Raw genomic sequence first — 14,600 nt, 5'->3', positions numbered from 1 at the left:
GAAACTCCGCCCCCCTTCAGTTACTTTCTTGATTTATACAAAAATATATAATCATTCTTTTAATTTCAGTTTTGCAAATGCTTACTGCATGTATAGTCATGTGGAAGGCCCAAGAGAATACACAAATATCTATAGTCATAGCCTTTGGGAGCTTTTGCACACAGATCACATGGCAGAGAGTGTGTACCTTTCAATCCGGCATGATAAACATATAAGTAGGCATGGGAATTTTTTTTTTCTTTGTGGCATTTTGAAACAGGGTCTCTCTGTGTAACAACATTGGTGGCCATTGTAGAATTCATTTTGTCGACTAGTTTGTCCCTGAACTCAAAGAAATCCACCTGTCTCTGCCTCCTGAGCGCTGAGATTAAAGGTGTGTGCCACCACCACCACCACTGCAGGGCAAGGTATGCATATTCTTATTGACAGCGTAATCAGGAGCAGAAAAACTACTGGCACATGTAACAGCTTGATAGGGACCTGGCTTGAAGAAATATGCTGGAGAGAGTGCATGTGGGGATGGGGGAAGCAGAATCTTTAACTTGGGCCACCAAGGCCAGCAAGAAAGATTATGAGGAAAGATTTGAGAGGCAGGAGGTTGCCAGCTGACAGTCTTGATTTTCCTGAGTACACCTCTTGATGTCCCGGAGATAAAGAGAGCGTTGGTAATTTGGAAGGAACAGAGAGGGGCACAGAGAGGGGACATGGAGACCAATGCCTTGGTGAAGTGGGATCTAGAAGTCCATCATTATGGGGTGGGAGTTTAAACTGCAGGTTAAGAAGAGAGGATGCTGCGCTGTCCTGGGGAAGATGGGGAAAGGGCTGTGTATCACAGGTGTGCCTTAGTTTGCACAGGAAGATGAAATACATTTCCCAGAGCCAGAAACAGGGGCAATGGTTGTTGAACAGAAGAACAGAAGAAAGGGACCCTGCACTTAGAACGGATCTAGAACAGACAGAAGCAGTGTGCGGTGTTCAACGTACGTGCGGGGTGCCAGGAGGGAAGGAGGGTTGGGGGCATATGAATGTCTGTGTGCACACCTAGTATTGTCAAGAAGCAGAGGAGATAGTAGACTAGAATCCAGAACTGAAAACTGGCCAGTTGTCCATAGTAAAGAGAAAAAATGAGAAAGGGTTCTCCAGGAGCAGAGACGGGTCTGGAGCTGAGGGAGGGCAGGGAAGCGGATGGAGATGCAGGAAAGCCAGGGTGCTTAGAGGATCATGAGGTGGTTGGGATGAAACAGTCACCAAGGGCTTCTTATTTCTGCTCTCCTTTGGGGAAAGTGTTGCCTGTTGTTCTCCTTTGTGTCCTTTTCCATGTCTATGAAAAACACAGACAAGAACAATTTCGCTTTCTCTTCTATAGTGTGTGTCCCCCCACCCCCACCCCCCAAAGCAGTCTATTTAGTTTCTCCATGGGTTTTGCATTCATTCTTTGTCACTGGAAAACACTGCTTGATTTATTTTCACTAAGTGGGGATGAAGCTTTCTTTCCTTCTCTCTCTCTCTCTCTCTCTCTGTGTGTGTGTGTGCGCGCGCGAGTGTTGTACACATGCACGCATGTGAATTTCTGTGTATGCGTGTACATACAAGGTGCAGAAGTTGAGGTTGATGACAAGTGTCTTTCTCAGCCTTTCCACCTACTTGTTTATGAAACATGTCTGGCTAGGTCACCCAGTCTGGCCTCAAACTTTAGATCCTCCTGACTTAGCCTCCTCCCAAATGCTTGGATTTCAGACATGTGACAGCAGTCTGGCTATTTTTGTGTTTTTGTGTGTGTGCTGGATACTAAATCCGGAGCCTCGGGCCTGCTAAGTTCATCGCTACTGAACTATACCCCCGGCCTTATTTTTTTTCCCCTTATTTAAAACACTACCAGAATGAATTGAGTACCATTATGAGCAAGCTCCGAGCATACAGACATTAGATATGGACTGCTAAATTTTTTTTTTTTTGGTTAAGCAATGAAGTAGGCATTCAGTAGTGATTGGAGCCGTGTCGGTAGTGATATTGATGGTGATGATGTCGATGATGATGACGATGATTAGAGTTTCCGTGAGTTTTATAGTTGATATCTAATAAAATGATGCACATTGAATATTTTGTGACATATTGATACCCACCTTAGAATTACTAGTTGAATGTGTCGTTTCTAGGTTTGCGATTTATTGTGGGGATGGGAATAATGTTGATGATTAAAACATACAAGGAGGTGCTGAGGGTAGTCTGTATTTACTCTCACTGTGTTTTCTGATTATATCAGTGGCCCTCTGAAGTGTGAAATAACCATGGGCCTTTGGTTAATGAATTGCACATTGTTGCCGTTCATTCATGGAATTTGCTCTTTTATTATATTTGATGCTTCACTTAACAACAAATTTTGCTTTCTCTGTGTTTGATATGTTTTTACCAAATTATTCCTGATTGTCTCCATTAATCTTTAGTCACATTTGACAAAAATAAATTACTGTGATCTTTTAAAGTTACCACTAATAATTAGATTTTTTTTTCAGAGCATCAAAGTTTTGGGGGGAAACCACTAGATGTGGAAGGGCTTTTACAGAAATGTTTGCACAAGCTTTGAGAGAAAATTCTGGGCTGATAATGGCTAGACGAAGGCTCTGGAGGAGGAGTTGTGGAGCCTTCATAATGCTCATATTACGTTCTCATCCTCTGTAGTTTCTCGGGGATCAATTCTCATTTGTTTCATTTGGGAATATTATTTCCTAAACATAACAGGCACAGTCTTGACTCACATTCTCCTGTAGGTCTAGGATCAATACTAATGGCTTCACTGGTCAACACATCTGGGGCTAGTTCCTGGGTTGGAGTATGGGCCCCAGGCTCCTTGGTGAGGGCTTTGCTCCCAAGGAAGCAGAAATGAGGAGACCGGTTGGTTTATGCAGTCTAGCCTCAGGTGATTGCCTGGCTCCTCTCTTTTCCTTTTAAGTGACTTTACCTGTGTGTTGTGTCCGGCCAGCAGATCACAGCCTGGGTTCTAGCCTGGAAAGGCATTTTGGAAACCTGGAAGAGAAGAGGGGCTAGCAGAGGGGCTAGGCGGCGAGAGAAAGAAATGCAGCTAAGACAGGCATTCTGATCAAAGCTCAATTTTACTTGTTCAGACGCTCAGTTATAAAGGAAGTGGGAGGGAACCCGATTTCCCGCCAAACAATCTCGGGATCAAGTAACAGGGTGGGCACGTGTGTGGCTCCAAGCGGCAAAGCGGCACGGTCCAGCAGTAGGCGTGGCAGGACGAATGAGCAGGAAGCTCCACCCCTGAGCAAACGGGTTCCAGGCTGGGTGAGGGGGAGGCTACACCTGTGTGCATCTGGAACCACCCAGGACCTTATAATCTGTTTAAAATCTAACTTACAAAACTTGGCTTTATGCTTGTGTGTAAATTGCAGAAAGAACTTTCTTGTTGGAGAAGTGTTCACACAGTTGTCTGTTTGAAAATGTTTATTAGATCCAGGGTTGTTTGGACATGACTGGTGCCAGAAGGGTCAGTAGTTCAATGTTTTCAGACCATGCTTGAAAAGTCTAAAAGCGAGCAGCTGGAGAGATGGGGAGACAGCTCAATGTTAGGAGCACTCACTGCTCTTTTAGAAGTCCCGGGTTATAGAGGACCTGGGTTCGGTTCCCAGTACATGAATGAATTGTGGATCCCAAGATTCTGATGTTCTCCCCACTTTTCATGTGGGTGTGTTTGAACTCACAAAGGCATACACATAAAAATTATCTTTAAAGAAACCCTAAAAACAAAATAGTGCACAGGTATTTCTAGTTCATAGGAGGTGCAGGGTGGCCACTCTTGAGCTCACTGTGTTTCTTGCAAGTCTGGGCTGTGCAGCATGGTAAAGACACAGGCTATGGGTGTGGAATGAATCGGGCTCAAATTTTAGTCTTATTGCTTAACTTAGCCTCAATTTTCAACAAGTGTCATAACTTTGCAGAGAAATGTCCAGATCTTCAGGAATAATTGGAGGGTTGTAGTGATGTTCTTTTCCATAAACAAAGGTTTATGTGTTCTTGTTAAAAAAAAATTCGGAAGAGGGAGAACCTTGAACATCGCTCATCCTGGGGGCGGTAGACCTATATGTCTTAGTGTCCCTCCCCTCTGTTTGCGAGAGTGGGTTGTGTGGTTGGTATTTGTCAATTTGGCTTAAATCATCACCTGGGAAGCGGGAACCTCAATCAAGGAATTGCCTCCAGCAGACTGGTCTATGAACTTGTATGTGGAGGGCCGAGTACACTATGGGTGGTCCCATCCCTTAGGTAGGTGGGTCTCTGCTGTATAAAAAAGGTGGCCGAGCAAACCAGTCTTCTCTGCTGCTGTGGCTTCTGCTCTGAGTTCTTTCCTTAGTATAAATGAAATAAGCCCTTTGCTCCTGTAAGAGGGTTTTGGTCAAGTTTCTTTCTTTCTTTCTTTCTTTCTTTCTTTTTTTTAATTACAGCAATAGAAATTAAACTGGAAGAGTGGAGGAAGCTGCATTTCAAGGTGTGAAACTGCAGAAAGCTAGCTCACTGCTTGCCAGACTTTGGAAATGGTGTGATGCTGCAAATCTCTGACCACTATTTTGGAAATCCAACTTTCTGTTGTTTTTGTTCCCTTCGTCCTTCCCTTCTCCCTCCCCCCTCCCTCCCCCCCCCTTCCTTTCTTTCTCTGTACTCCAGACTGTCCTGGATTCTGCCTCCTTCTGTCTTCTGAGTGCTGGGATTAAAGGTGTGAGACCCTAAACCTGCCCTTTAACACATTTTAATGGAGCAATTTCTTTTGTCAAGGGTCAGGCAGGCAAAACTTCAAATTGTTTGTGTTAGGGGTTCATATAGTCCAGACTGACTGCGAACTAGCTAGGTAGCAGAATTTCTGATCCTCCTGCCCCCACTTCCTGCGTCTGGAATTAGAGGCATGCATGCACAGCCACGTCTAGTTTAAATTTCAGATATTTTCAAAATTTGCTTTGTCTCTCACAAACAGTTATCTATTTACCTAGGTTCTACCTATTTATTTACTTAACCTTTAGACATTTTATATACCAATGGTTTATTCTATGTGTATGGATATTTTTCCTGCAAAGGTCAGAAGAGGGTGTCAGATCCTCTAGAACTGGAATTAGATAGTAGTTAGTTGCCATGTGGGTGCTGGGAATCGAACCTGGGTCCCCTAGTGCCCTTAACTGGAGAACCATCAGTCTGGCTTCATTTACCTTTCCATTCTGCTTATCTACCCCCCCCCCCCCGCCCACTTCTGTCCATCATATTAGGTTGACTTTGTTTTTTTTTTTTTTTTTTAATTTTTAACAAACTTAGTTCTCTGACAACTTAATACATGTGTATAGTGCAGTATGATTGCTGTTTCCTCTCGTCTGCTCTTGTCTCTTACCATTATCAACCTTTCTTCCTCCTGATTCATTCATTCTTTGCCAGTTTCATAATTTTTGTTTTATGGCCCATTTTATTTAATCAGGACTACCTGTGTGACCATTGGGCAGGACTCTCCACTGGAGCTGGTGGGTTCCCCAATGAGCTTATAGCTATCGCAAATGATTTCTCCTTTCCTCTGAATCTATCAGGAAATTCTGAGTTTTCTGTTTTGATCTGTGTCTAGATTTAGTTGCTACTGTCTTTAAGATCCATCTGGGACTTTGCCTATCACCGTCTTCTGCCTTGTGCTGATCTTGACCATCTGTGGAGCCAGCTGAAGCCTTGGCTCTGATGGTGTGGTCTGGGCTGTATTTATCTGGTGGTGTGGTCTGGGTGTCCGGCTGTGACCCAGTAGATAATCCCCAGCCCTACACAGTGGTCAGGAGTAGCTTGCCAATTTCCTGTACAAAGTAGAGACCCTTTTCTTCCGTCTCAGCTCTCAAAGGCTGAGTTCTTTGTTTTACCCACAGTGGATAGGGATAGTCTGCACCCTTCAGAAACAGTCCAGCTTCTGAGCCCACCAAGACAGAGACATTTAAACAGTCTGCTGCATTACTGGTCCATGAGTGTTTATCTTAATTTTGAATCAACTACATCTTTTTAACGTAATTTTGTTTGAAGAAAGAAAGGAGTTGTTTACAGGTGGCTGTGCAGTGCCACATTAACTAAATTTTTGTTATTTAAAAGCGTATGTATGTGTGTATGTATGTGTGCATTCGTGTCTCTGTTTGTATGTGTCTCTGTGTGTACATGTGTGTGAATGTGTGGCCGTAGTAGGAAGGCTGGTGTTACAAGTTTATATCATCACATTTAGCTTTTTATGTGGATTAACCTCGGGTTGTATGATTTATACTTTTACTTCCTAACATACTTTCCTGACTCCCAGAATTTTATTTATAGCAGTATCCTGATAACAAAATATCAGGACATATATATATATACACACACACACACACAAATATTTACAGACTATAGACTCTTAAGCAGTGCAAGAATATGGCAACACATATAAAACATTCTATATAATTAACCTCAGGTTCCATTGACTGTCGTGTTGTTTCTGTTGTTTCATCTACTGATAACATCCCCCCCCCCCCAGACACTGGCTATTTTTATAGTAACCGAGGTGAAAGGAAGGAATGATAGCAGCACCTCTCACTTCTTGAAACCATAGTATTAACTTTTAAAGACCATTTTATAGCCTTAATATTGTATGTATATCTAACATAAACGTGCTAATGATATATATAGATATAGATATACACTCTACAGTTATATATTTGTTATATATTATCCATTTCCTAATATGAGGATAGACAGAGGCATTAAAATAACCGGTATGTAATATTTTACATGCCAAAACAGCAGTCTTTTTTTTTTTTAAAGATTTATTTATTTATTATATGTAAGTACACTGTAGCTGTCTTCAGACACACTTTATTTATTATATGTAAGTAAGTGTACTTATGTATTATATGTAAGTACACTGTAGCTGTCTTCAGACACACTTTATTTATTATATGTAAGTACACTGTAGCTGTCTTCAGACACACTTTATTTATTATATGTAAGTAAGTGTACTTATGTATTATATGTAAGTACACTGTAGCTGTCTTCAGACACACTTTATTTATTATATGTAAGTACACTGTAGCTGTCTTCAGACACTCCAGAAGAGGGTGCCAGATCTCGTTACGGATGGTTGTGAGCCACCATGTGGTTGCTGGGATTTGAACTCTGGACCTTCGGAAGAGCAGTCGGGTGCTCTTACCCACTGAGCCATCTCACCAGCCCCTACATGCCAAAACAAAGCTAACATTCCCTGTCAGACAGCGCCAGGCAAAGTGTTGGGTCCTGACCTTGGCTTGTCTTGGCTGCTGGGCAGCCAGCCTCACATGGGTCTTGTCCTGGAGAGTCCTTCATGAGAACACTGGGCCTTGGGGTAGTCTTCTTTATTAGTAATGGCAGTAGTTCTTGGAAACCCAAACAAGTGCCCATGGGTTTCTAATGAACAAGGGCCCCAATCTTTGTGTAGAGTCTCGTCTTTTCTCATGCACCATTCACATTGGCTGCTTGTGCTTATTATAGTACTAAGGCAGGAGGGACCTTAACTTTTTGACTTGTGTGTCATGGCCTTGGTGTCTCTGATTATTTCATAGCAATGACTTCTGCTTTCCATTTAGCAAACCATAGCAACTGTATTTCTAAAAATCTATCCTAGTGACATGATTGCAGATACAGGGACTTTAGAGGAAAGTACAGTCTTGCAGCTCAATCTGTAAGAGTGAAAAAAGAAACTAAGCCAGATGTTCAAAATAAGGAACTGGATAAATAAATCGTAGCAAACGTTTAATGTAATACTTTCAAATGCTTTTAAAATAAAATTGTATACCATATTTATTGATGTACAAAATGTTTACAATAAGCAGTGGTTAAATCGAATCTTTGCAAACCTGTACATGTGCACACATACAGGTTGTAGACGGGCATGGAAAATGTGAATGTTTAAACACCCAGATGTCAATGGTGGTTATCTCTGAGTGCTGTAATTACAGGTGGGTTTTATTTTGTTCTCTTTGCATCTCTGCATTTATTATATTGAGCTTATTTTAGTGCATAGTAAGATAATCGGTAGAAGGCATTAAAATATATTTCTGTTCTATTCCACGTTGTGAGAGTTAAATGTCATATCATTTCTCCCGTAAGTTGTAATTATTCCCTTGTGTGCATCCAACTGTCTTGGTCCATGAGTTGATTTAGTTGGAGATAGCTAGACAGCATCACTTAGTCCAGAAGAGCTGGGTTTCGTGCTCGCCCTTCACCCTGCCTGGAAGGTATGCTTTCATTCAGTGTGCTAACTGATGGGGTGAGAATGAATGGAAGGTAGATTTTTGACCAGATTCTTTACAAATCACCTTTCTGCCTGAGACTTCACTCAAAATTTTATCGCTGCTGTGGAATTCCTGAAACCACCCTTAAAAATTTATAATACTACTAATAAAACCCCTCAGATAGAAAGATGCTAGCAGTTGGTATTGGTTTGATTCTCAACGTTATTAAATACACGAATAAATAACCTAACAAAAAGTAAGAGAGGAGAGAGGGAGGGGAAGCGAGAGAACTAAACACCTTCTTACAAAATCTTGATTGAACTGGGGGCTGGAGAGAAGGCTCAGTGGCCAAGAACACTGGCCGTTCTTCAAGAGGACCCGAGTTTTATTCTTTGAACCCGCATGGCAGCTCCCAACCATCTGTAACTTCCCGGCATCTGACAGTATCTTCTCCTCCTCCATGGCACCCAGAACACATATGTTGTATATCCACACATGCAGGCAAAATGCTCATATACATAAAATAAATAAATATAAAAATAAAATCCTTGAACCTAATTACTGGTCTAGGATGTGGAGATTCGTCTTTCTTCTCTGAAGGACAGTCATTCGTTCCCAGCCTTCTCAGCTCTCGGCATCTCAAAAGCATGCTTTTGATCTCATCATACCTGTCTTATGTAAGAATGCAAAGCGCAAGAGTTGAATGCCGTATCAAAAATGCCACTTAGTTATTATTCCATTAAGCTAAAGATGTCCCACTCTCACCTCCCCTAACTTATCCTTAAGTTAGAAGTCGAAGCTTTTAATTTAAAATCTCTGAGAAGGGAAATATTAGATGTGAAAAAAAAAAAAACAGAAAATAAATGAAAAAGCAAGCTGGAGTCCAGTGTTGAGAACACTAATCCCCAGCCTTGGAGGCCGGTGAAGGGAGTGTTTCCTGCTACACAGAGGGCCACACAGGACTTGTTACAGGGAAGCCTGACATACATAGTGAGGTCTTACCCCTACAAATCTACACACAAGCACACACGCACACACTCGTGCATACACCCACACACCCACCCAGGACCACTCCCACACAGGCATGCACCCTGCATACCCGCACCATAAATATTTTAGTCAAGTGATCAATGAATGTCACACAATCAGCCGCGGCTTCTGGTCCTGCTTTGACTTTGTGTTTCTTCTTTTCTTTATCCCCATCCTGCAAAATTGAGAATTCCAGGACACCAGATACACGGGAGTCAAGGTTCTGATTTTTTTTCTTTCTTAGTAGTTTAAACAACTTTCAGTTTACATGTTGGTTTTAATACACTGACTTAGCAGTCATTTTGGAGACTACGGTTTGTTGTATGCTTTGGGAAAAGTAATAGAAATCGGACAAGATAACTACCAGAGGAAGGCTTGGTGTAGCTGAGTGGCTTATTTTAAATTCCATTGTTACTTACAATGGTTTTTCATGGCCATACATACAAATAACTTGTAAAATAATTCATGGCCGGATAAAAGCAGTGTAAAGAGCTTGACCTAGCCGGGCGTGGGCCTTTAATCCCAGCACTCAGGAGGCAGAGGCAGGCGGATCTCTGAGTTCGAGGCCAGCCTGGTCTACAGAGTGAGTTCTAGGACAGTCAGGGCTACACAGAGAAACCCTGTCTCGAAAAAGAGCTCAACCTTAAATATATTCTAGAATACCCGCCTGTGGTGGCTTACTGATTCTTGTAACAGCACACAGAGTTAGGGAAAGAAACATCTACCCTGACAGCAAGGGTCCCTGAGACCCCTGCTAGAGCTGCCTCCTGAGGCCAGGCTCCTTCATTGCCTTGGCAACACTGTGAGCCTCAGGTCTGTTAGTAGCAATCCCCTAGCTCCATCCCTCTGCCTTCACCCAGAGAAAACTTTATAGAACCTTCTCCAGCTTTGTCATCTTAAACCCTTCAGTGATACCCTTGTCAGGAGGCATAGCAGTGTCAATCCAAACAATCTCTCAGAACTTCTAAGGAAAAAAAAAGATTAAAAATTGCTTTAAAAAAAAGTTGCCCAGGCAAGCCCTGGTTCCTGGAAATGGGCACCCAGGACAGGATTGAGGAGTACTGGACTTGCAGGCCTCATGCTTATCAATGTAACGAAGCATCTTAACTGAAACTGGTCTTAGATGTGAACCATGTTCTTAGAGGCATTCCCTTTTGAGGCTATCCAGTGATTGTTGCTGTGGCTAACAGTGGCCTTTAGAACACGATTCAAATACCCCAGTGTGGGTGAAAAGCTCCTGGTCACTTCCTTGCAGGACAATCACACATACCCTGCTTTCTCTCCAGCCCCTCAGTGACAAGCAGCCTGTGACAAGGCTGGAAACTCCCAATCCTTTGCTAGCCACCCACCCTCCCTCCATCCTTCCTTTCTTCCCCTCCCCTTCATCTTTCTCCTTCTCCTTCTCTCTCTTTGTCTTCTATGTCTCCACACTCTTGAGTTAGTGTAGAACTGAACAGTTCTCCAGCCTCTGCATCCTAGCATCCTAGCATCCTAGCAACCTAGCATCCTAGCATCCTAGCATCCTAGCATCCTAGCATCCTAGCATCCTAGCATCCTAGCATCCTAGCAACCTAGCATCCTAGCATCCTAGCATCCTAGCAACCTAAGACTGGGATTACAGGTGAGGTTAGTAAGTTCAGCTTGCCTCTTAAGCTTGCCTAAGCCTACCTACCTCCTCAGCCGTTCCTCTTGAGCAAGACTCTATGAACTCAGCTTTTGTTGAAGGCTGCTTCTCCAGCAGTGATTAAAAACTAAATTGGGCTGCTAAAGAGATGGCTCGGCAGTTAAGAATGCTGACTGCTCAAGTTTGGTTCTTGACATCCACATCATGGTTCACGACCACCCATAACTACATGGGTATTTTGGATGTTTTATGCATATTTGTGTGTGTTTCTGGGTGTATGTATGACCTCTTCTGTTATTGCACACATGAGGTGCACATACATACACCCAGGGACACACACAAACACACATAAAATAAAGTAAGTAAAATATGGAAAAGACACCCCCCTCCCCCCAGTGGTCATCACTGTTCTTCACACAGGAATCTTTGTTACCAGTAAAACCCCTCCCAGTTTTAAGTGGCTTAAACAAAAATACCCATAAGAATCCCTTCATCTCATTTGGGATATTTAGGAGGCACAGTGAGTGAGCCTTCTTGGGTCTGTGGCTCTGTGTGTATACTGGCAGTGTTTCTTTGTGACTCACGTGGTGCTGGCAGGGGCAGTTTCCCTAGCTGTTGGACTAAGGCCTGGCCTCCTGATGACCTGTCACTTGGGGCCTCTTGTTTCTACAGAGACCACATGATAGTTTGCTTCACTAGAGCAAGTTGCTCCCCATAGGGAGGGACTGAGGTGAGGGGAGGCATGGGCTTACTGAGTTACTCTGTTCTCCTGCTGGGGAGCGGGGCACTGCACACAGTACACCCTCAGTGAGGGCTGTCTGGGAGGTCTGAGATCACAGCCTCGAGGGCTTTTGGGGGGCTACCAAATAGGAAGCTGAGGTTCTTGTCCTCTCAGCTTCACTTTCCTGCCTTTCCTGCTACAGGCAACCTGATGCAATAACTGGGATGCTAGGGTTTAAAGAGAGGCATATTTTAAATAATGTGGCTCCTAAATACCATCTGAAAGTCAACTCCCTCGTCTGATCTTCAACTGCAGAAAAAAAGGGACTAATTTAGAATACCAAAAGATCTCTGTAGGATTTACTAAGTAGAGGTGGTGGCGTGTGTGGAAGAGGTCGGCAAATGTTATTTTGAGTATCTGCAGTCGGGTTCCTGCCCTGAATTCAGGTTCTAATCTGGAGTAAGACAAGACTTCTCTTCTCTGAAGAAGGCCCTGGTGAGTCTCTGTGTTTCCTGATTTGCCTGGGCAGAGCCACTTGACAACTGGCCCAGATGCACTCATGTCCAGTGTCCATACTTTGACTCTCAATTCTCTTTTTAAAATATTCACTGTTTTGCTATCATTCCCTGTCTATAGCACACAATTAAGCACTGGTAATGGTCTCATAATTGAGAGTGTTGCAGAACTTTTTCCGGGGTGTATGTCTAAGAGCAGTGATGTGGGTTGACAAACAGTACTTGTGATTTTTTTTTTTCCCGAGACAGGGTTTCTCTGTGTAGCCCTGGCTGTCCTGGAACTCACTCTGTAGACCAGGCTGGCCTTGAACTCAGAAATCCACCTGCCTTTGCCTCCCGAGTGCTGGGATTAAAGGCGTGCGCCACCACGCCTGGCTAGCATTTGTGATTTTTCTTATTTTTTTCCCCCCAGTTTGGACACCGACAGTGTTTGATCTTGAATCATACACCTCTACTTTTCAATCTTCATTGTTTCTAAATATTTTGTTCTTTAAAGTCAAGAGAATTGCTCTGGTTTTACTGTGACATTTCTGTTCAAATTTTAAACTGTTAACTATTATCAGAGCAACCCTTTGGCACTTAACGGCTCTGAACTGAATGCATGTGCTTTCTCCTATCCTAGCTTTGTGAGTCCAAATTGTTCTGCCTCGCATTATGATTGTGAATGGACCCGCGACCTAACCAATTGCCTAAGGGAGTAGTAGCCAGCTCCTGGACATTCCCAGTGCTGCCTGTGGATGGATACCACAGGACTTGTGAACTTGAAGAACCTACCTACGGTACAACACGGACTTGGAGCACTGCTGCTACCGGGAGGCCTCAGAGAGGCAGGGTGTCTCTGCAGGAAAAGAAATCAGAAGTAGATTTTTTTTTCTCCCTAAGAGATTTTTAGTAGTCTTTAGGTAAAGGGGATGGGTTGGCTTGTAGGATGTACCTATCTTTGTTCAGTCTCATCCTAGAAAGAATATTATCTTTTAAAAAAATTCCCTGATTTGAGGTTTGGGAACTGGATTGAAGTCCTCTCAGGAAGAGTAGCAAGTGTTCCTAACTACGGAGCTATGTTTTCAGCCCCAAGAAGGTATGGACACTCCGGTCCATGCATCTTAGCTTGTACTTCACTTTAGTATTGAAATGGTATGCCATACATAAAACATACAATGTTTTAACCTGCACTGTCAATAACAGTAGAACTTTTTTGACTTTGTAAATCTTTTGTGTTTAGGTATGGGTGTGTGTTCATGTGTGTGGGGTCAGGGACAATCTTGTTTGAGGCAGCTCTCTTGTTGTTTGCCACTGCATACACCAGGCTAGCTGGATTGTGAGTTTCTAGGAATCTCCTGTGTTAGCCAGTAGTCTCTCTGTAAGAGTTATAGATAACTCATTACTTCATCCATAATTTTGTGGGCTCCAGGGATTGAATCTCAGGTCTTCATGCTTGTATGCTTTCGTGGCAAGTACTTTACCCAACCAACCACTCTCCTCTTATCTCCTGGGAATTCCCACCTGTCTGTGTCCCTTACAGCATAACCACTACCTCCCTGACTTCCTTATGCACTGTATCATAGGACCTAGAACACAGGAGTCTGATTTGGTACTGTTAGTGAATGCATAGAGTGCACACAGAAGCATAGAGTGCAGGAAAGGAACAGTTTGCCCTCCGTAGGGAGGGACAGCCATGCATTCTAAACGCTGCGTGATATCCACTGATGCCATGTGGGAAAAGATGGTGCCCGACCCTCCTTTGATCCCCTCACTACACCAGAGAAACTTGCTGCCCTGGAATTGTATGGTAATGTTGCCTAGGTGTGATCCATTCACAGTTTAATATGCTTCCAGTTCAGTCTTGACTTGTCCCCCAGGAAGAGCCTAAAATCTCTTCATTAGAATATAGACAGTGTACTGCACTTTGAATACAAATTTATCCATGTTCAGACTAATTTTTCCAGCGATTGTCTCTACCCTGGAGAAGTGCCTTTAATGAATTACATACAAATTGTGTAATTTAAGAAGTTAATTTGCTTTTCTGGTTACACAGGACTGAAAACAGCCCTTGTAGAGAGAGATGACTTCTCATCGGGGACTAGCAGTAGAAGCACTAAATTGATCCACGGTGGTGTGCGATACCTCCAGAAGGCTATCATGAACTTGGATGTTGAGCAGGTAATTGTGTATGCTGGCTGTTAAACAAAAATTGCCACCGTGCTTTTTCTACCCAATTAAGTCAGGCATTTTTTTTTTTAAATAGCTTTTAACATTTCTTCCCGTTCAAAATACCTGTTTATAGTGTATGCTGCTTGGAGCATCTTTCAGGGAAGATGTGCTTGTTCGTTCTGGGTAGGATTATGTTTATGGGTAATCGGGGCCTTTTTCTGTACAAGCATGTCAAAGGAGCAGATTTACAGAATCACTTTTGGATATGTTGCCTTTTAACAAGCGTGATTGGGTTTTTGCCAATG

The 14,600-nt window shown here is 43.0% G+C and overlaps 1 protein-coding gene across 4 annotated transcripts in view; it reads left to right on the top strand.

The window, feature by feature from the left end:
• Positions 1 to 14,600, top strand: part of Gpd2 (glycerol-3-phosphate dehydrogenase 2) — a 133,730-nt gene that overhangs the window by 54,168 nt on the left and 64,962 nt on the right. For all 4 annotated transcript variants that reach the window (XM_029470737.2, XM_021155445.3, XM_021155443.3 and 1 more), the window contains exon 4: positions 14,180 to 14,304. In XM_029470737.2, the coding sequence (XP_029326597.1) occupies positions 14,180 to 14,304 (125 nt within the window). The remainder of the gene's footprint in view (positions 1 to 14,179; positions 14,305 to 14,600) is intronic.

Source organism: Mus caroli, unplaced genomic scaffold (genome assembly GCF_978045245.1).
Source record: "Mus caroli unplaced genomic scaffold, Mus_caroli_1 scaffold_2, whole genome shotgun sequence".
Taxonomy (NCBI): domain Eukaryota; kingdom Metazoa; phylum Chordata; class Mammalia; order Rodentia; family Muridae; genus Mus; species Mus caroli.
The sequence above is the reverse complement of the archived record's forward strand: the minus strand, read 5'-3'. Positions and strand labels throughout refer to the sequence as shown.